We start from the raw sequence: 24,127 nt of genomic DNA on the forward strand, positions 1-24,127 counted from the left end.
ACTAGGGTTCCAGGACTAAAGACACTTGTCCACCCGACTTTTAGAAACCATGCTATTAGACAGACCCACATTCAGCCCATCTCTGACACTCAAAGAGGCAATAATTTTCAAAGGTTTGAAAATATTGCCTGGGGAAAAAGGCACTGCAAACAAGCTGAACTAGGGTATTCAGCATTGCAAGTTTCTAAACTTTGCAAAAAGGCAAAGTGTCTTATTAGCTTCTCTCTGAGAGAGGAGATAGTATGTATAGGTAACTATTCCCCCATATATCACCTATGCACCATGCCAAAATTAACCTATGGATGGGAGAGTTCTTCCAGTTAAAGTTAAATGCAGAAGTCATAGAGTTTACAATTTGTAAATTGGTGTGGCTAACTCCTTCATCTCCTTATACATATGCCATCTTTTGTAAAAGTTCTACATATTCTAGTCTCCCTACTTGAAATTGCCCTCATATCTCTCTCTAATCCTAAACCCCCATAACTTTGCACTTTTATCCACAGGATGAATCGCCTTCTAATGAATTATAACTCATTTATTTTGTTTAATGTCTGCTTTCCCCAACAAGAGCATAACTGTTGAGACTGGAAATGTTTGCCTTTTTTGGTTTGAGTTTTAAATTTTTTCTCACAATGTATCAAAAACACCCAGAACAGGGAGAGAGGCACATGGTAGGCACTCAAACAATAGATATTTGTTGAATAAATGAATGTAATTTAATCATATTGCAGAAGCCTTGCTAACTATGCAGGACATTATTTGGGATAACAAGTAGAACACGAAGTGTCAAGACTTCGGTTTACAGTGGTCTTGGAGTTAAATCTACCCTGCTTCTCCGCTCTGCCCCTAATGATACCAGAAGAGTCCATGAAAGAATAGCAGTTTATATCTGGCAGAGACTGCCCTAATAAATTCCCCACTAGTTTTCTAAGGGCTTAATGTTTAAGCTCAGTAGTTTAAGAGATAAAAATTCTAAGGAACATTGCAAGTGGAGATGCTTCTTATCCACTCACTTATTTTCTGTGTGGAGAGATTTCCCCAACACTATTGATCTCTTATCTCATTTCTAACTCTTATTAGGAAATGCAATTATTTACCAATTATTTGAAGAACCTGACATGCGTAACCCAACACTTTCCTCCATCTTTCTTTGGGGTGAAGCTGCTTCAGGAAAGACACAGTACACTGGTCTGTTTCTCACTGCTACAAATTTTATAGGAGGAATTCCCCACATTAGGAGGCCTGTGGCTTTTCTGTACTGCTGTGGCTGCGTCAGTTAAGTATGCATATATCTGAGTACAGTATGAAGAAGTCCATTGTTGCCAAACATCACAGCTATGTCCTCCAATCTAGCTTTTAAAAGTAATAAAGTTGATGCTTGATCTCTAACTTCCTGACATCTTGTCAATATCTTAATTGGTTCCAAAATTGGTCTGGAATACAGAAATTATTTATTGAATGCCTTTAAGCTCCAGTAAGTATCATGGCATAAATCAAGTTGTATCTTTTATAGTTCATTTGTTTTGGGTAAGCTTCTATTAGAGTGATACTTATATATCAAATATTGTGCTTAATGCTAGTGGTAGACAAATGAATAAGATGTATCTGCCTGCCCTTAAGCAACTTACAACCCAACAGGGAAAAAATAGACATGCAAGCAAAGGATAAAATACTGTGTTGTAAATATTGCATTAATAATCTGTGCAAAGTGTTTCAGGGACTAATAGGAGGGAGGTCCTGTCCTCTGCCAAGGAGAGAAGGAGAACTTTTCATAAAGAAGGAATAAATTAGTAGAGTGGTAACTACTGAAATATACGGAAGGATATAGAAAGGGCTGAAATTTTATTTGAAAAATTCTTTCACCAGATAAGAGAACCAATGCTTAGCAAAAATGTGTAGCAAGTGAATTTGTTTTTCAAACTCCTCACCTATATAACCATTTTTTGACCTTTCCTTTCTCTTCCTGGGCATTCAAACATCTCTTGAGATTTGATTCCTTGCGATTACTGAGATTAGTGATCTAAAATCACTTTTATGATAGTCTTAAGATTTGACTAGCATTACCCTCAAAGGAATTTGCATTTTAAAAGAAGTCCAGGGACTTCCCTGGTGGCACAGTGGTTGAGAATCTGCCTGCCAATTCAGGGGACACGGGTTCAAGCCCTGGTCTGGGAAGATCCCATATGTCACAGAGCAACAAAGCCCGTACGCCACTACTACTGAGCCTGCACTCTAGAGCCTGCAAGCCACAACTACTGAGCCCACGTGCCACAACTACTGAAGCCCACGCGCCTAGAGCCTGAGCTCTGCAGCAAGAGAAGCCACCGCAATGAGAAGCCCGTGCATTGCAATGAAGACCCAACAACGAAGACACAATGCAGCCAAAAATAAATAAGTAATTAATTTAAACAAACAAAAAGAGAAGTCCAGTGAAGAGTCAAGCCCTAAGCCAAGCGAATGGTTTGCTAAGCCAGAGGTGCTAGGAAAATTAGTGCTAGTGGATCTTTTCTAAAATTATATCCTAAATAGAATCTTGGGAGAAATATGGATGCAGATAGCTAAGGAAGCTGGTTTAAACCTGGAGATATTCCAGAGAAGAGTTAAAGACATATTTTTGCCTGAATTTCTATTATTATCTTGAATGGAAAAGCTGTCTAAAATACATCAACTTTGTACAAAGTTTGCATGAGCCTGATTTCAATTTTCTGATTGGTCTAAGAAAGTTCAGGCTGTAAGTCTAATTTAATCTAACCTCCCTTTAATCTTATTTTTACCTCATGCCAAAATTATTAGTAAGTAACATGTAATAATTCAGGTGTGCTGATAAAATTCAAGTTAAAAATGTAACGTTATTTTTTGTTATGACACTGTATAGTCACAATCTAAGATATTAATAAAGTCAAACGATAGTAAGATTTTCTAGCTAATGAGAAATCACTGACCACTTGTTTCTCTTGAGCCCCCTTGTACTAAAACCATGTATATTATTCCTTTGGCTTTGTTGTAGGACTTAAGAAAGGGTCACCTAAAGAAAGACCTAAGAAATGAGGAGTGGGAAAGACTAGTCTCCTAGAATGGATATGCTAACTAAAACGATAAGCAGAGCTGGGTAGGAATGTGTAATTCAGCAACCCTGATGTTTTAGATACATGACTGTTAATTTATTATTCTTTAAGCTATATACACATTATATACATTTCTTTGTATGATAGTTTATGTTTAAAAATTCAGAAAATGGGGCTTCCCTGGTGGCGCAGTGGTTGAGAATCCGACTGCCGATGTAGGGGACACGGGTTCGTGCCCCGGTCCGGGAAGATCCCACATGCCGCGGAGCGGCTGGGCCCGTGAGCCATGGCCGCTGAGCCTGCGCGTCCGGAGCCTGTGCTCCGCAACGGGAGAGGCCACAACAGTGAGAGGCCCGAATACCACAAAAAAAAAAAAAAAAAAAAAAATTCAGAAAATGAATCAAGAGCTAAAATGAGGACACAGAATACTATAGTGTAGGTATATAGCATGGAACAGTAGGAATAAGGTAGCTTCTGGAGTCAAACAATGTTTGTGTCCCAGCTTTGGCACTTACTAGCTGTGTGACATTGCATAAATTATTTAACATGTCTGAGATCCTATAGCTTCATCTATACAATATGACTAATAATAGTTCAAATTTGAAAGAAAGAAGGGCTGGCTCTAGAATGGAAGGGAGATGTAGGGGAAATGGGTCTCATTCCAAACCAGAAGGAACAGTATTTTAAGGAAAGTTAAAGGAGCAGTTGAAGATAATGGACACATAACTGCCCACAAATTGTAGGGCTTAGATAGGAAAAGAGGGCTCTGAATGATAAATAGAGGCCTGGAAGTCACTTTAATATCAGTGCCCAGATTCCTGATCTCCCAAGTACCACCTCTTCTGTTCCTTGTTCCCATTCCTATCCCTAAAATATTTTGGGATAGTTAAGTATATACAGACAAATATACAATACAAACAATAGTATAGGATATAGTGTTGAATAACCTTACCTGTTCCATTACGCTAGGTCAAGTAGCAAATACATCATCTTACGTTCATTTCCTTACCTTATCTAGGATTACTTTTAATACCAAACCAGTTCTCGAACCTGATCGGTCCAGTATAACAGGCTTAAGCCAATGAGTGCGTAGCATTCTTATGGTGTATAGTAATGGTACAGGAATAGGAATTTATCCCAATTTAGGCTAGTGAAATGATAGGGAACATTTTCTAGGATCATCTAGGAGGTTTCCTAGCATAAAGAGAAGCCCGAGAAAAGACAGTAACTCTTCTGCATACTGACATTGTTATGCACATATGTGAGGTCTATAACTACATAGCATGGTACTACCATCCTGAGGATTACTTCAAATTTCCTTAGCAGATATGAGCCCTTCCCCACACCCACTGCATAAGCCCCCAGACCAAGTGAGTGAGATGACAGTAACACTCGGTCATCAACATCATACTTGAGTCATTAATACATAGTTTGAAATAGGAACCTGGTAAAGAATACAAGTATCTGGGGATTCACCACAAAACTGAGATGAAGTCCATGAGAAGAAGGGTAGCCTTAGGATCTTTTAAATTAACGCACTCCACTTCTTACATTGCATTTAGTGTTCCCTACTCCTTTTTTCATATTTACCATAAATCATCCAAGGCTTGACTGGTTTTCAATCCTTGATTCATTGACACATATTTAATAAAAACTTCTTAATAAGGATAGTGCATCAGCTCTCTGAAGGAGAAAACTAAAATGGGAAACAGAATGCCAAAAGAATGGGTAACTAAAAAGAAAGAACAATCACAGCAGAAGTGAAAGATGACAACTTGATTTGGAGGGATGCCCAGATGGAATTCTAGACAGTAATGGGTATTTATAAAACTGTCCTTGAATCATCAGGGAAAGGTTAAATCATGTTGAGTAACTTCTAATATGAAGGCAGGAACCTGACTAATTACCATGATTTTCACCAAACTGGTTAATACAAGAAAATTTTGACATTTGGAAAGGTAGCATTCAGTTATTTGAAAACAAAATAATTTAAAATGTTATCTCCTGATAATATAAAACAGATTGTTTATATTAAGGAAAAGAAAAATATCAATGCTATAAGGATAGAATTATGTTATTAGGAATTTAAATTTTATGATGGTAAAATAAAGAAAGAAAAACTCTTCAATTAATTTTTCTTATTATTCAGAAACTGAACAGAAAGGCTCTGTGGAATTTTAGTTCACACAGTACGGACTCAGGGAAATTTTGAGGAAAAATTATACCTTCATAGATATTTCTCTATATGAAAACGATTGTGGTGTTGTTGTTTTTCTTTTAAACAGGCCACAATCACAACTATGCTACCAAGAATTACTTAGCTATTGAAAACTAAATTGGACTGAGAAAAAATTTTAAAAAAGACAACATAGCAAAGCTATTGAAACAAAGTTTAAGAAAATATAAATTTGTAAAAAATAAATTGAAGTCATAAACATTTAGGATTGTTTAAGACTGTTATATCCTCTTGATGAACTGACCCCTTTATCATTATGAAATTATCTTCTTTATTATGTTTTACTCTGGACTTACTTTTTTCTGATATAAATATAGTCACTCAAGCTTTCATTTAAATATTTTTTCTATCCTTTTATATGTAACCTTTTCATATTTTTACATTTAAAAGGCATTTTGTATAGCAACTTTTTGTTTTGTTTTGTTTTTTTAACCAATTTGACAGGCTTTGTCTTTTAATTGAGGTATTTACACTTAATGTAATTATTGATCTGTTAAGGCTTATGTCTCCATTTTATTATTTGTTTTCTGTTTGTTCCCTTGCTTTCTAATTCCTCTATTTTTTTTCTCTTGCCTTCCTGTGGGTTACTTGAATATTTTTTAGTTCAACTTTTATTTATTTATAAGTTTTTTAGTATAAATAATGAAGTAAGCAGCCATACCGAGAATGTACATATATCAAGGAACTGCAGGAGATCTCTAGACCCTAAAGGTGGCCCTCAGCTGGAAGTCAGCAAAAAGCGGGGCTCTTGGTCATAGAACCACAAGAGAGTGAATTCACAAGAAAGTGAATTCAAGCCTAAGTAAGCTTGGAAGTAGGTTCTTCCCCAGTTGAGTTCATGATGAAACTTCAGCCTGGTGAGACCCTGAGGCAGAGAACCTAGACAAGCCCTACCTGGATTATTGACCCAAAGAAACTGTGAGATAAACTGTTTTAAGCCAGTAAGTTTGTGGTAATTTATTACATAGCAATATAAAAGTAATATAGCAGGACTTCCCTGGTGGCGCGGTGGTTGAGAGTCCGCCTGCCGATTCAGGGAACACGGGTTCGTGCCCCGGTCTGGGAAGATCCCACGTGCCGCGGAGCGGCTGGGACCGTGAGCCATGGCCGCTGAGCCTGCGCGTCCTGTGCCCTGCAACGGGAGAGGCCCCAACAGTGAGAGGCCCGAGTACCACAAAAACAGAAAACAAAAAAACTAATATAGCATCATAAAGAGATTATTAGTGGTCTGAATGAAAGCCGTCTCAGCAGAGTGATTGGGTAGGAGCCAGACTGCACTGATTTGGAGGAATGAGTCGGGGGTAAGTAAATGGAGTAAGTATAGATAACTCCTTTGAGAGGTTTGCCTGAGAACAGTCTGAGAATGTAGGGCTGTAGCTGAATGGTGCTTTGGTTTTGAGGACAAAGTTTTTATTTTTATTTTTTAATGGTAAGTAACTTGAGCATATTTAAAAGTCTGTCTTTTACAAGAATCAATTTTTACTGAAAGTTTGCTTGGCTATATTAAATGCAATATAGCTAGATATAATTCACATGAAATAATTGGTTAAGAGCTATGTCTGGTGACCTAGTGTTGATATTAATATTGAAAATACTGTAAAAAGTATAAAAGATTATAAAAGACAGCAGTATGAATTCTGTTATTTAGCAAAACCCTCTTATTTGCAATATCTCCAAATGCAAGAGGGCTCACCTTGCATCTGGAGGATCCTATTGTCTGAGTCAAGTTCCACTATTCTTTCAATTCTCAGTAAAACAAAGCCACTATCATTTGGCTTTCTATGATGATTTTCTAAGGTGGCAGCTTTCCATGAGAGCTGACCAGTAAGTCTTGGTCTAGATCCCATGTTGAATTTGTAGAATCATAGGGAAAGAACTTGTGTGAGACAAATTACTATCTAACACGAATTACTATCTAACATTGCTGCAAGAATTCCAGCTTTATGTCATTTGTTTACAACCTGTTCCTTGCTTTATATTATTATTTCTAAAAATAGTGGTTATAATTTCTGTAGATTTTCATTTCTATGATCAAAACATACTTTCTATCCTCAAATGGTTAGTTTGAATAAAGAAGAACAATAATAATAAATGAAGAGGAAGAGAGAGAGGAGGAAAAAAATTTGCCACATCCCAAGTTCTATACCAGGTACTTAATAAAAATCTTCCTTAATTCTTCAAATAACCCTTCAAGGTAGGCTCTTTAATTAACCTCATTTTTCAAATAAGTAAACTGAGTCTTAGATTAAGGAAATAATACCCAGGGTCCTGCAGCTGTTCATTAAGTGTCACATTAGAACACCCTTATGGTGACTTTAAAGTCAATGTCTTAATTAACTACTATATTGCTCCCATTCTAAAAAAGAGGATTCTTTCTTAGGGAATTAACAGTGGTCTGTACAGGACAAGAAGGACTGTTCATTAAACTAACAAGGGATAATGAAGACCTTTCTGGTAGGGGATAATACTTTACATGTTTCTCATTTCTCATTATGTCCTTCCATGTTCAATAACATAGTCAATCCAGCTGAGCTCCTGCAGTGATATTTCAAAAATTGTCCTTACTGCCACGATTCAATTGTTGAGGACTTGCTTGTTACAACACAGGAAACAGTTATATTATGTACCTTACATTAGACAACAATAAGACTTAACTCTGAAATATGTCTGTCATTATTAGTCTTTTGTATCCATGGTGATTTAACGTCATCTTGCCGCCAGTCATTTGACTTAGGCTAGTGGTTTTCAGACTGGAGCTTGTATCAGAATCTCCTGTAGAGCTTCTTCGAAACACACAGATTACTGGATCCGACTCTCAGACATTTGGATTCAGTAGATGTGGGTTGTAGACCTTAAAATTTGTGTTTCTAACAAGTTCCCATTTGCTACTAATGCTGCTGCTGGTCTGAAGACCACACTTTGAGAACCACTGGTCCAGACCAGGGTCTTAAAACCTTTTTCTGTAAAGATTCAGGTAAATACTTATGGCTTTGTGGACCACATAGTCTCTGTTACAACTGCTTAACTCTTCCTTTGCCATGGAAAGCAGCCATACACAATACCTAAATAAGTAGGAGATGGCTGTGTTTCAATAAAATTTTATTTACAGAAACAGGTGTCAGGATGGATTTGGTAAATGGACCATAGGTGGTCAACCTCTGGCACAGACCAACTCAGTATAAGAGGCCTGAAAAAAAACTTTGTATATATTAAATATACTCTGTGACTCCATGAGAATCAACTATAGATTTATCCACAAAAACCCTTTCTAAGTCTCTAAACAAAATCTGCAAAACTATAACAGAGACTAAGCTGACTGTGTTAAACCAGCATTGAGGAGAAACCCCAAAGCTTTCCTATGAACCCAATAAAAAAGCAATAGTTTTATGCACGAGTCTGCATCTTATAAACAGTTTTTGTTCCCTCATGCCCATGAACTATACCTTCATTTTCAAATTTTAGTTTTAATTGGATATTGTTTATAATGCTAGAAACTATAAATATACCAAATAAAACTAACATTATATTGAATGACATAGATGCCAACCCAATCAGATTATCTATTGACTTTATAATAAAATGAAACAAAACAAAAATACTCTACTTGCCATGAATGTGCCCAGATTTAATATATTTGGTCTTTACCTGGAATGGTGTACTTCAAACTGATTTAAAATGCCAATATAACCCTAAAAATCTACTAAACTATATATATGCCAGTGAACCCACTGCATTAACTCTATCCTTACAAAATGTAAACTCCTGTAAAAAGACATTCAGAAATTGTTTTCTGAATTTTTGTCATAATAGATTGTGATTTAGTACCCTGAAAATAATTAGATGCAAGTGCCATGAGGAAAGCTAGTATTATGGGTCATCTTATAAACTTAAAATGCAAGTATTATGTTAAACATCTCCAACAATGCTATATTTAGATGCAATATTTTGATAAAATCTCTACAATTATACATTGTAACATTTTGATAATTTAAAGATGGATTAAAATGGCTTTCTGAGGGGATACACAACTTCTTTCAAAATCTTTTCCTAAATTCGATTAAATCAAATGTTTCATTTTGATCAATGGATTTAGATTTGTTACTAGATATTTATTCTTAAGTCTAATGAAGTTGTTTTCAAAGAGTCCTCAGTTTTAACAAAAAAAAGGTTGAAAGAGAATTGTGGTCAAATGACACTGGAAAATGTTCACTTTAAACACACTTTAAAAGTTTTTGTTTTGTTTTTGTTTTTTTTACTTCAGGACTCTTTGGAAATAATATTCATGGTACAGATATCTAAGAAAGATGTGGTAAATCGTGTAGCTTTTTCCAATCTCATTTGAATATGGAACAAAATTATTAGTAGAGCATTCTGAAGTACAAGAGAAACACTTAAGAAAACAATGTTCTTAGTGCATGAATCCAGGTACCATATGATATTTTTTTAAAATATAAATTCAATTAGAATCAACAGGTATTTGTTAAGTACCTCTGTTATTTGTCTTATCACTTAAAGGTTAACATTGTACTTTTACGATGCCACTCACCTAAATCTATCTAGAACGTAGTTAAACCTATTAAACATACTTACACTCCTCTTCAGGCCTCTTCCGAAGGGCTGCACGAACTTCTTTACAAGGACTTCTCTGATATTGCGGGGGATTCCGTCCCCTTATTAGGTTCTCCATCCTACAGGAGGGAATTAACAGAATATTTTAATACCAAAATCTTGATAAATTTCAACAAGTTAAATGGTTTAAATCAAGAGTCAACAAGGTAGACCACACCATTAAGAGTATCTAGCAAGGAGTAAGACAGTAGGGAGTGGCAGTGACTGTGGTAAACTGGAGAGTGCTTGACTTTTCTTAGGCATTCCAATTTTTAAAATATAAAAACACATGTGGATGAAACTCATATGCACATTCTCCAATTAGAGACTGTTATGGACTGAATGTTTGTGTCCCCACCCCCTCCACTCCTCCAACCCTTCCCCTCCACCCCCGCATTCATATGTTGAAACTCTAATCCCCAGGGTAATGGTATTTGGATGTGGAACCCTTGATAGGTAACTAGGTTTAGTTGAGGTCATGAGGGTGGGACACGCATGATGGAATTAGTATTTTTATAAGATGAGGAAGAGAGACCAGAGCTCATTCTCCCCTGCCATATGGGACACAGTGAGAAGGTAGTCATCTACAAACCAGGAAGAGGGCTTGCACCAGGAACTGAATCTGCTGGTGCCTTGATAGTAGCCTTCTAAAACTCCAAAACTGTTAGAAATAAATGTCTATTGTTTCAGCCACCCAGTCTGTGGTATTTTGTTACAGCAGCCCAAGCTAAGTCAGAGACCCATTAACTAAAGAATGATTACTTATAAAGCAAACACATTTATCAAAAATCAGGTTACCCTTTAGAAAGAAAGATCATATCTTTCACCAACATTCTGAATACCAGTTTTCAGAAGTTTTAATTGCTGCTTTCGTCTGTGCTAATGATTAAATTGGGAGGGGTTTTCTAATTCTAATCATTGTGATTTCTTGAAAATATGGTTAATATAAAGTGCACTTCTCAGTTACTTCCAATGCTGACAACCAGAAAATAATAATAAATGGGCCAAATGCAACTTCGGTTGGCATATTAAACAGCATATACTCTGTGGTTACTATTTTCTGGTTTTAGTAAATCTTACAGTTTTGTGCCACCAATGCACACTCTGCTTATTTTGAAAACATTAAACAACTACTGAGGGTTTAGGATTTGAAAATTCAGAACAAAAAAATGATATTTATCAATTTAAGAATATAAACATATCTTTTAACATCTACATAATTATTCTAATGGAATATCACTGGTTTTAACAAACATGCTGGCTGATAGCATGTATTGAAAATGGTGTGGTTGTTATGGGTTATGGTGGTAGAAGGTCTCCTAGGGTGAGTAGTACAGATAATTATATTTCTAGTGTCTAGAGAGGAAATTGGGAAAGGATAATCCAATAAAAGCAATATGTAAAATGGTGTGAAATATGAGATAAATAACCTTTTGTACTGGAAGAGTAACATAACACTATTTCTATGAGAAGCTGTCACTGGTTCTTAGAAATACTTTTTCAAATATACTTTCTTAAATCAAACCATTCATAGGTAGGGACTACTTTATATGAGTGTGTATCCTCACTCATATGCCCATGCTGTGTATGTAAAGTACAAGAAAATATTTCTCAATGTGTGATGATAACTTGAAATTTAGTTTCACTTGAAGATCATCTCAAGTGAGAAAAAGAGTTCAAGGTTATGATAATACAATGACAGGAAATCAAGTGAAAACCTCAAGAGTTTAAGACATAATTTGCTTTAATACTATATATGGGGGCAAAATTAAGCTTCCAGGACCATCCCTGCAGTTTCAGTATGAGGATTAGCCATGTAAATTATATAAAATGTTCTAGATTCTGACTCGAATTAATTCAGTGCACTATTTTGATTACATGTTTCAGAAAATACATGAATTTTCATGATGATATAATAACAATTTAAGTGAACTTTAGTTAATCACTAGTATTTACAAGCTCAAGATAGTAAAATACAACAAACATAACCTACAAATGCAAGTATCTACATAAAATTGTGATTTAATTTTAAAAACCAATTAGTCATCGTGATTATACGGATGAGGGATGACAACTTACCCTGGTTGGAAATCTATGTAAACCAGTCTCTTGGACAGGCTATTACTTTTCCTTTTATGTATCTGACTATCTAGAATGTGAAAACAAAAATGGTCTAGTTGATTTTGACGTAATTATATTTGAGGGTATGTCAGCAAAACTGAAATACAAGTTAGAAAGTACTGCCAAAGGCTCCAGGAGAGTTTCACTTACATGGTTGCTATTGGCCTCAAAGATCACCAAGAATCATGGTGCCCAAATGTTGCATTATGGGAATGCTCACAAGCAGATATGCAAGAGATTATGCAGTGTTAGCAATGCCGCATAGTTTAACTGTGATGAGCGTAGGTTCTGGAATAGACTGCCTGGGCTAAACTCCCATTCTGTCTCTTAAAGGATGATTTTAGGGAAAGATACTTAGCTACTTTATACCTTAATTTTCTCAGCAATAAATGGGGATAACATTAGCTACCTCATAGGATTGTTGTGAGGATTAAACACGTTAATAGTGTACATGTGCTTACACTGTGTCCACCACGATACAAGAGCTCAGCAAATGTAGTTATTATTAATCATAATTATCCCAAATAAAAATGAAATCATATACTAAAATTTTAAATGTCTGGTATGTTAGGAGAAATATGAAAACTAGCCTTTATTTAATAAAGAAAAAGAACAGATGACACTGTTGAGAAAAAAATTCTGGCTAAACAAATGTTCTGGTTATTGGAAAAATACAAAACATCCATGCACATAAATTGCCAATTTTCAAAATGAAGAACATAATAAACTGTATTTCATTTTATTCAGTAAGATTTAAAGGATTACTATATGACAATCTTCCAAGGATAAAAGTGGGCTGGTATCCTCATGAATTAATTAAAGTGCTAAATAACTTATTCTTTCTTAGAGAATTCAGAAGGTGTTACAAAATTGTATAGTGCCCTTTGACCTTAGCAAGAACAATGAATATATCTTACAATGTATTACCATTTATCATTTATTCCATCTAATCCTTACAACAACCTTCTGAAAGAACATTTTGAAGATGAGGAAGCTAATATTCAGAAATGTTCAGTGACCTGATCCTGGCCACACAGGAAGTAAGAGGTGCAACTGAGATTTAATCAAGGTTTTCTGATTTTTAAAATCTTTTTCTAGTTGCTTTTTAACTCACTATTTCCATGAGTCTATGATTAGCTATAGATAATTTCACTAGGAGACTGAATACTTGCGATTCTACTATGTCGTGCATATTTAATTTTGATGAAATTCTTATTGAACATAATATTAATATTTAAATTAGTATAAACTCATATATAAATAGTATATATTACATTAAATATAATACTACACAAATATATATACATTTGTAAAAATGTTTATCTGCTAATTACATGTTGAGTTTTTTATCATTTAGCTTTTTTCATTGAAATGTTTGCTTCTAGTAGTGATATTTTAAGTTTTTAGAACCACCAAAAAGATAACTGGGGTCAAGGAAACTCACTGTAAACTATATATACAACACAGTAATAGATGAATAAAAATTAAAATAGCACTAAAAGTTGTTGGAATGCTAAATGCTATACCCAGTGGAAAATACACTTTGAATCAAATTAAATGTTTTACACAGCAGTGTTCATGTCCAAACTATTATATAGCTCTGAGACTTCCATCTTCTTGAGATTACACTTCTGGCTACTTGAACTCTTCCACCTGTATCAGCTATGATCTACAGTTTGCATTAAATGGTCAGACAAAATGACCAAGAATGAAGTCTTGGAGCACAGCCGGGACACAGAAAAGATGCTATTCTAGCTACTCTCAATCTTGGCATGTCACCAGAGGGAGTGTGTTAATAGTTCCAGCAAGGAGAGATTAAGTGTGATGACCACAGGCAAGACAGATGCTCTAACAACTCATTGAAGAGCTCTGAAAAGTGCAGCCTACATGTCAGCTGCTGGGAAGAAATAGGGGTAGCCAGATTAATAAACAAACAGCATGAAAAAGCAATCAGAGGTTATAAGCAACAGTATCCACAACTCTCTTGGTGGTGTCTCCAAAACTTAGGTCACAAAATCATCTGCAGAGCTTTATACAACTACAGATTCCCCCATTTCCAGTACTAAAGATTTCCATTCAGTAGACTGGGGTCAGGCCCAGGTAGATATATTTTTCAACATTAATCAAGTACTTCTAAAGTAGCCTTACACTGGTCCCAATACTGGCATTGGGAACCCCTGTAAATAAAAAAATATATACTTGAAGAGGTAGGAAAGGGAAGTTCAGTGAATTCATTCTGCTGATACAGAGGTGAGGTGAGGGTCTGGTGAGGAGACTGCAGTTAGGATAGGTACTATCAAAAATGAAAAGAGTAGCCAAAGCAAAAGATTCAAAGGCTTGCCAAGTTGGCTGGAGGTCAACTAGATGAACCTGGAGGCTGACCATTTATAATGCCGATCATCTCAACAGTGAATTGATTTCCTCTATCAAGCTTTGGCAGACTCAGCTGGATCAGAGAATAAGTCTGGATTGACCTAGAATTGTGGATTGGGTTGACGGTGTGGCCAGTGAATAAAGCAAGGGAAGCATGGGTGAAAATATGGATGAAGTGGATTTACTCAGTATGGAGGAGGAAGAGGAAGAATGATTGAGTGCCTGGAGAAAAAGAGAGTTGGACTAAGAAAATAGAGGTATCAGGTATTGGTATTTCTGAATGTCTGTTATATGCCAGGTGATTTATTAGGTTCTTTATATATATATATTACTCATGCTATTCTTATTTTTTCATGGCTAATCTGAGGCTCAGAGATGTTAAATAACTTACTTAGGATCACACAGCAAGTGCAAAAATTAGAATTTAAATCCAGATCTGACTCCAGAGCCCATGGGGTTAACTACCATGTAACAGAAATTTCTTTAATGATGCTAATGCTCAATATCTGCGCTGTCCAATACAGTAGCTGCTAGACATATACACAGTATATTCCCACTTGGAATGTGGCTAGTGTGACCAAGGAGCTGAATTTGTAATTTCTAAAATTTGATTGAATTTTAGTTTATTTAAATTTAAATTTCAATATGACAAGTGATCACTCTATTAGACAGCACTGCATATCTAGAAGGCCCTATTAACTTAGCACATGACTGGTGAAAATCCAGTTCTCCACTGAAGACCTCTAAATTAAAGTCAACATGATCAGGAAAGTAAAGTTATGGAAAAGTATTCTATATGAGGATCTTTTGGAGACAAATGAACAACTTAACTCCTCACTGTAGAACTGGCTTACAGTAACCCCCTAGGAGCTTCCTTGCAAAAACACACTTTTCATGCAACTATTGTTTTCAATTACGGAGCTCTCCTCCTAGCACATTGAAGTACCTTGGATACTCACTTGAAACTTCTTCCTATCTCAGGGCCTTCTTACATGCTGCTTCCTTTGCCTCAAATGATCTTCCTCCTATTCTTATCTAAATAACTCCTAATCACCGTTCCAGTCTTCACTATAACATGACTTTTTAAGAGAGTTTTCTTTAACTCCTTCATCTAATTAGATCTCCAAATATGGTTCTACCTTGCAGCCTAGTGTTTTCTATCATAGCACTTATCACATATTGCAATTACATATCAGACTTCTGGATGTCTGTTTAATGCTTGCCTTTCTCCTGAACTGTAAGTTCCATGGAGGCAGACACAATGTCAGTTTTATTCTCCATTCTATTGGAGAATTTAGTACGGTGCTTCATATTCATACTTGTTGCTTGAATGAATGAATGAATCTATCTCTCCTAATCTTGCCATAAAGGAAAATATATGATGCTGGGATCATTCTGTGTGATCCAGGTGGTCAACCTAGTGAGTGGCCTTCCAAATACTGTGGCTGTCATCCCTTTGCCCCCAACTCATGTGCTTCCTCTCAGTCATTCATTGGCACCCCTAACACTTTCCTAGTAGGCCATCACCTTGCACTGAACAGCCTCTAACCATCCCACTCTGCACCAGCTGCCAAGCATGAACAGACATTGGAAAGCAGGTTAATCTGCCCCAGGTTCCCTTTGCTGCAAGACCAAGGAGATGAGAGGGGGAGGAGGAGACAAGTTAGAACATCAGGAGCTGCTCTCCTCAGGGTGATGCATCCCTGTGGGGACTTTCTCCAGCAGAACCAGGGGAATTCCCTGTGCTACCACAGGTAGATTATGGGGGATTATGATTAAGGAAAAGAGATTTTATCATGACATCAAAAAATCGATTAAAAAGCAAAATCAACTTGTTTTGCTTACAAGATGCCAAGGATATGGAGGCTATTTTTCCCCCTCATTGAACTTATTACTATACTTGCTTCTTTGTGAGCACAACACAAACTGGAAGTATGTAGTGCTTAATGGGTCTATCTGATAATTAGACAACTTAGATAAGCCCCTAAATGCCATTCAGTGCACAAGTAATGAATTGAGTATTTGCAAACCCCTTTGCTTTGTGGTCTGTAGGCTTCCTAAGACTCCTTAAGGGATTTTAAAAAATCTGTAAACTAGATATAAAATAAATTACAAAGAGTAAATATCCTTGACTTATTACTTTCTAGGAAAGTAAAAATTCCAATTATGTGTTAATAATTATCTTTAATTAAACAATCTTAAATAAATGCAGACATTTTTCAAAAAATAAGACTAGCATTTCATTGAGCATTTATTTAACTTGATTATAAGCAGAATTGGACACAATAAGCTACTCACCTATAAATAAACACAATCTTTTATATTTAGAGTGACAATCTACATGAGTAGGAAGCTTAGTAAGATCTATAATAAAATATGGTAGCATTTGTTGCCTTCAAACTCGACAATGAATGTACAGGAGCATTTCTGTTAAAGTACAAAGACATACAATATTGACTACAATCTGAAATTTCATCCAGTTAGTTCTGGGGTAAAGAGGGTACTACCTTTCAATTAGTCGGAGTCCAAAGTTTAAAGTGTCTATCATGTGACACAAGTCAAACATCTTTTTCTTTCCATAGCTACTCCATCTTTCTTGGTATTCCTTACCACAGTGCCTAGACTATGGTAAATGCTCCATAAATATTTAATTAATGATTTAATGGATGAATGAATGAAGTCTGCTCCTTCCTGGCAGGAACATTTGGAAGATTTTCATTTTTCATTCCAAATTTTACCCATCCTTGAAGATATATTTGTAAGTTCCAATTCTACTCAGAAACAAATCCAACCACTTCAAATATACTCAGTGCTTGACTTCTGAAACTTCTATATGATACTTATTAAATGTTTGGAAGTGTAACCAGTGATTTTCTAGCTAGTATTATTCTTCATTTCAATGTTTGAAATGAAGAATTACTCATCTATATTACTCATATAGGTTCTAGACCATTTGAGGGCTTTGACGTAACACACTACAGTTGTTGAAATACTTCCATATAATTTATTTTGTTTCATTTTCTTGACAATTCTGAAGTAGGTATCAGTGCATCACTATTTATAGACGAGACAACAGGAAGTCTGAGCAATTAAGTGACATATGCAGAGTAACACAGGAGGGCCAGAGGAAGGACTTGAACTCTGGTCCTTGGACTCCTAAAATGCAGTCTTCATTTCATAATGCTGAGAAAACATTATCAGTCTTTTCTTTTTTCTAATGTCTAGTGGATCATAAAGCAGTTCTCTTACTGAGTTGTAGGTGTTCACTAAATCTTAAAATATGGAATATTTATAAGTTATTGTGATTTTGACTTACACATCTACAAGTCTAAAAACTAAATAGAAATAATTAATGGAAAATTAAAATAAAAATAAATAAATAAATTAGAAGAATTTAAAAAATGAAAGTGTGCTTAAGCCTGCATATGGGAAAAGGAAAAATAAGATTGCTATATTATTTTTAGAAATAATAATTAGTAGTCTGTTCTGCCCAGGGAAAGAGAATAATAAGGGGCAGCATGCTGTGACCATCCATCTTTACAAAGTTCTAAAGCCAAGTAACCCCACAGCACTTCAGAATTCCTTCATTGGCTTTGAATTCAAGAAAAAAGAGGAAAGAGTTGAAAAAGCAGTGGAAAGTGTTCTTGCTTTATCACTGAGCTGCTGTTTCTTTTTTTTTTTTTCCTTTTTATGGAAAGTTGAGTCTGAATTCAGCACAGTGAAACAATCTCCAAACCAAACTGGAACCAAACTAGAACTATGCATGCATATTAAGCATAAGGTAGCCATTAAAAAGTCTCAAGTGTTTATAAAGATCCAATTTGAACTGCAAATGACAGTGCAAAAATAATCAATACCCAATTATCTCAGTCAAATATTTTGAGTTGATATTTAATAAGGACAAACTGGATGAAATTAAACAGCAAGATTGTTGCAGAAAAAAAAAAATCACATCTTAACTACACTTAAACTGCTTGGAAACAGAGTGAAATTCCTAACATAAAATGATAGGTAAAGCACTGTCCACTTGGAAAAGAGCCAGATGCCTGATTTTTAAGGCCAGTGATGATTTACCAAATATTCAAGGATCATCAATAGTCTCAAAGGAGAAACTTGTTTTTAATTTGCCCTGTCACACATTTAGGGGATAACAAATATAACAGTATTGTTTTCACCTTTTTTCAAGAAAATAGAATTCAAAATAGATGGGTATCATTATGGACTTGAAAATGTAGATTCTACCTTTTCTAAACAACAAATCAGGGCTTCCCTGGTGGCACAGTGGTTGAGAGTCCGCCTGATGATGCAGGGGACACGGGTTCGTGCCCCGGTCCGGGAAGATCCCACGTGCCGCGGAGCGGCTGGGCCCGTGAGCCATGGCCGCTGGGCCTGCGCGTCCGGAGCCTGTGCTCCGCAACGGGAGAGGCCACGACAGGGAGAGGCCCGCGTACCGCAAAAAAAAAAAAAAAGGTCCAGGTAAACAACAAATCAAAACTGGAATGTGAATGGTATATAATTTACTCTATAGAGGTTGTAGCAAACAATTGTTCCATGAAAAATCTATGAAATTAATGAGAAGAGCATGGGTAGCAATGGGGAAAAAAAAAAGTCCAGCTCCTCATAAATTCAGGAAGCACACTATTACAAAATTCTAGTTTAAATTGATTTACTTTCCTCCTATGTAAAAAAAAAAAAAATCTTTGTATTTTTTACCCACGTATAAAGTAGTACTATATCAGAAGTCTGTTATCTTTATGAAGGTTTTTTTTTTTTTAATTTTTTATTATTTTTTTTTTTTGCGGTACGCGGGCCTCTCACTGTTGTGGCCTCTCCCGTTGCGGAGCACAGGCTCCGGACGCGCAGGCTCAGCGGCCATGGCTCACGGGCCCGGCCGCTCCGCGGCATGTGGGATCCTCCCGGACCGGGGCACGAACCCGTGTCACCTACATCGGCAGGCGGACTCTCAACCACTGCGCCACCAGGGAAGCCCGAAGGTATTTTATTAACAAATTGAATTGGTACAAGGAATAACAATCTTCCCTCAGTGAAGCTCCTTACAGAAATAAGTGAGTTACATGAAATATTTAGGAATATGTTCATTGCCAAAATCACACACACACACACACGTACACAAAACATTAAGTTCACTAAAATCAGAGTTATTCAGAAAATAAATCCCTTAAAGCTATGTATATCAAGTGGATGAATTAATAAAATATTTGCCTATAAAAAGGAATGACATTCACAGGATGGAAAAAATGTAAAGAAGGCATTATAAGAAATAAATCAATACATCCAAAATATTCAAAATGTGTTTATTTTACCCTTAAAAGCAAAAACAGCGCTGGCAATGTAGAAGAAATATATCAATTAAAAATGGTGAGAATGCTTGAAAAAGTTCTAACGTTGAATCAACATAATTATGCAAAGATAAAATTGATGCTAAAAAATACAGAAAAATGCTAGGTGCTTTAATAAGATTATTAACACCCAGGTTATAATACTATTACCAAAATTATATCTGAACTGTCCATCATTTTTAAAATTTAAGAGCATATGGAAACTATTTATTTAAAAATTTGTATTTTGAATAGCATGAAATACAGAGATACAATATAATTACCTACCATCTAGAAATTAATACAATATAATACATATTCATAAGCCCAGTCAGCTTCCTTTTCTCCATTCTTTCTTTCCTTCCCCCACACACTTTGACTCTAAAGATTGAGGAAAAGACCTGTGTCAACATTTGGGTTTCATGGTTTTCGGTCAACATTTATGAAATGAGAATACTAATGCCACCGGAATATAGAATCATCTCTCCTCTGGAAAGTCTTCTGTGATTTCACCCACCTCCCCAACTATCTTCTGTCTCTCTGTTCTATTATGGGATCCTACACATACGTCTTACTGCCTCAGCCTCCACTAAAAATCCCTGAGGACAGAAGTTGTATCATTCCTGAAGATCTAGCACAATTCACTGAACATAGAAGAAATTAAATATTCATTTTAAATGACTGAGGAATAAATGTATGTCCTGTACTGCTCTAATGTGATCTACAGTTATACAACCTCTTCATATATATTATTTATTCCTCATAAAGAGACTATGGGCTTAATATTTTACAGATGAAGAAATTGAGATTCACTTGCCCAAGGTCTGCAGCAAAGCCAGACTAATGTCTAGACTTTGTGATTCCTGCTGACCTTTGTACCTGAGCACAGCTGCCTAAATGAAGGAACGGCTCTGCTCATTTCCAGGTGATTCCACGTTCACCTGGAGCCTCATTAAGTCTCAGAGGAGGGACTACTACCATATATGGCAGTTGTTTAGATGCAGAAAAAAAATGTATGTGGAAGGACGTAATTATTTCTCAAGAAAAGCATATACTCCTTTCTCTAAGTGAAATAGGGAGAGTTGGCAAATATGAAGTAATATTATCTTCCAAATGTGCATAAATATCTAAACATATACTATAATGTATAATGCAAATGACATCATAATCTTTTAATCAGGCATGTAGAGATCAAGTTCTTCCCTGGAGTTCTGCCTTCAGCCTGTTCTCCTGCATCCTATCTCTGAGTAACCTCTTTTCTGTAGTTGTAGCCCACAGGCCAATGGCTCTGTCACTGGACTGAGATTTTTGAATGTTAGGACAATGTTGCCCTAGTAAATTCTGTAGAATTGTCACACATGGCACAGAGACACAGAAGATACTCAGCATTTTTATGACTGAGTACTGGGTTTGATGGCTATCATTCTTATTGAGAAAAAAGAAAACTTCATAATCAGAATCATATTTATTATTTCTAGGATGTTTTAAAGCACAAATACTTTCAATCTCTTAGTATTTTATAGTAAGATGAGAAAAAATGGAACATGCTGTATCTTTTACTAAGGAAAGAAGGGTCAAGATGACTCATCTATTCAGGAAGATAGGTTTCTGGGAAAAAACCCAATTTAGTTTCTATTTGAGACTGAGTGAGTACCTGAACAGCCTGAACTACTCAGATGGACATCACATAATTATGTGCTAATTCTAGGAGCATTTAGAAACACCTTTTGGCATTTTATAAAAATTCATGGAGTCACAACAAAGAATCACATCCCATGGAGCATAGCAATTTCATCTTGTAAGTCCTCACCTGGCATTTCCTTTCTCAGTTCCTTCCCTCTGCATGGCCAGAAGGATTTGCTTTTCTTTGTTTCCTTTTGCTTATCTTCTACTGACTTCTTTTGTGGGTAAGTAAATATATCCACTAAAGGAATGTTAGAGCATATGTTCACAGCCTCTGTCATACAACCCTTGCTTCCCTATGGTCTACTATCAATTCAGCAGTCAGGGAGTCTTTTAAAATCATGAGTCAGATTGTGTCACTGTGTTGAGCCCAGCAAGCTGAGGATTTCCCTTCTACTCAGAGCAAAAGCCAAAGTCCTTTACAATGGCCCCTGAAGCCCTTTGTGTTCTGCTGCCTGTAACCTCTCCTCACATCCTCTTGTCCGTGTCTTAATCAGTTCCAATAGTTCATTCCTCCACTAACACTCTTGATCTTCTTTGTCCTGTTCTTTTTTCTTTACCCCTGGGCCTATCAACTTCTAACATAATCTTTTAATCTACTTATTTGCAGAGTTTATTGTTTATTGACTGAAAAAGTCTATATGTGCTTTGAAAAGAATGTATATGATCCAAATGTTGTTGATTTTTGTTTCTGTTATATCCATTAATTAGTGAGAGATGTGTCAGTACCTTCCCCAATATGATGATGAATTTATTTCTCCTTGTACTTCTGTCATTTTTTGTTTTATATAATTTGATGCTATCTTATTGAGTATATAGAAGCTATAACATCCTGATGAATTGACCCTTCTATCATTATGTAGTGAACTTAAGATCTAATAAGACTGTTTGCCTTACAATCTGTTTATCTGTTAATAACATAGTTTGCAAGAGCTCTCATGGATAGCAATTGCCTGGAATATCATTTTCCATACTTTAGATTAAGCCTATTTTGGTCCTCTGTTTAAGGTATGTCTGTTGGAAAGAAAATATTGTGCATTTTAAATCCAGCTTTTAAAAAATTCAGTTTGTACTCAGATTTTTTTGTAGTAAGAATATTTATTTGCATTATCTCATTTTACTAATAATAATTTAGATTTATTTCTGCTATCTTATTTTGTGCTTTCTCTTTATATAGATTTTCTATTTTCCTTTTCTACCCTTCTTTTAAATTAAGGGTTATTTTCCCTGTTTTCACTGTTTTTTTCTTCTACTTTGGAAATTATGATTTCTATGTTTAGATATATCCACATATTTAATATTTGTTTACTCTTCTTTATTGTATCTCAGACCTTCTACCTTTGATCACTTTCCTTCTTTCTGAAGTTCATCCTTTAAAATTGTCTTTAAAGTGAGTCAGATTTTAGACCTCTCAGTTGTTCATTTGAAAATGTCTACATCTTATACCTCTTCTTAAGAGACAGCTTCACAAGATGAAGAATTTTCAGTTTACAGGGATTTCCTGTAAATTTCCAGTTTACAACCCCGTTGTGGTTGAGAAATCAGTTATGACTTCTTTTGTAGCTAATCTTTCCTTTCTAGCTGGTTTAAGATCTTTTCATTTTCTTCGGTGTTCTTCAGTTTCACTATGATATTGTCTATTTGTGAATTTCTTTTTACACTGGGTTTGCTTTTTGATCTGAGATGTACTGTCTTTCAGGGATTCTGAAAAATTATCATCCATTTTACCTTTGAACATTTGCTTCCCCCCACCTTTTTTTTTCTTTTTATAACTCTGTTTAGATGTAAGTTAGGCCTTTGCACTCTATCCTCAAAATCTCTTACACTCTTGTGCTGCGAATTCTCTCTTTGCCCCTGTAATCCTCTCTTCTCCACTCTGCTCTGTGTCCTGGCACATTAACCTCTATGTCATGCATCACCAAACTTCCCTTGCCCCTGGCATCCCACTGTGTTTGGTCAGTGAAAAGTACCAGCGGGATATTGGGTGTGGGAGGAGAGAGGTAGGGGTATTTATTTCTCCACCTGCATCCTTAGTGTGTTGTGAGTCTTCTACCAAAGTTTGCAGTTCCTCTCAAATAACTCTTTGCTATAGCTACAATTACAGCTCTCTCCAGTTTCTTACAACCTCCTTTTCTGTGCTCCTTTACACATAGGGGTGAAAATGATGCCCTGCTCTTATTAGTCCCTGGATGCTTCATCATACCTTTCTGGCTTCTTTCATTCTGCCTATCCTGTTTTTATAAATCTACCTGGTTATTTTTATAGACTCCTGTTCTTTTCTCACATTTCCATTCCTTAATTCTTAAAGCTCATACATTTGAAAATTCCAATAACTGAAGACTTTGTAATCTGATTATTCTGGTTCTTGTTTCTGCTGACTCTGATTTACAGTGCCATGCTTCTTATGGTTTCTGTTTTCTTTATGTGTTTTGTGATTTTATATGATGAACTCATTTTTCTTGGAAATTTAATCTTTGAGGATTCTTTGAGGTCCTGATTGAAATGTATTAACTCCAGAGAATATCTAAGTTTTGTCTCCTGACTGCTTGGCCATTTCCAGACACTAAAACCGAAGTTCAAGATTTCTAGAGTTTAACCGATGCCCTTAGAACAAAATCCAGGTTTAATTCTTACCCACCTTCCAGGGTTTCTCCTTGATTTAGCTTTTGCGTACTTCCTTATTTTCTAGCCAGCTCAGCAAT

The 24,127-nt window shown here is 35.9% G+C and overlaps 1 protein-coding gene across 15 annotated transcripts in view; it reads right to left on the reverse strand.

Annotated features, from left to right (window-relative positions):
• LRRC7 (leucine rich repeat containing 7) overlaps positions 1 to 24,127 on the reverse strand; it is a 499,495-nt gene that overhangs the window by 376,476 nt on the left and 98,892 nt on the right. For 13 of the 15 annotated variants that reach the window (XM_028489260.2, XM_028489268.2, XM_028489261.2 and 10 more), the window contains exon 2: positions 9,892 to 9,989. In XM_028489260.2, coding sequence (XP_028345061.2) covers positions 9,892 to 9,989 — 98 coding nt within the window. Of the gene's footprint in view, positions 1 to 9,891; positions 9,990 to 24,127 lie in introns of those variants that run through there. The other 2 variants (XM_055084525.1, XM_028489266.2) reach the window with 2 other exon arrangements.

The sequence above is a fragment of the Physeter macrocephalus genome, chromosome 4 (assembly GCF_002837175.3).
Source record: "Physeter macrocephalus isolate SW-GA chromosome 4, ASM283717v5, whole genome shotgun sequence".
NCBI classification, from domain to species: Eukaryota; Metazoa; Chordata; class Mammalia; order Artiodactyla; family Physeteridae; genus Physeter; species Physeter macrocephalus.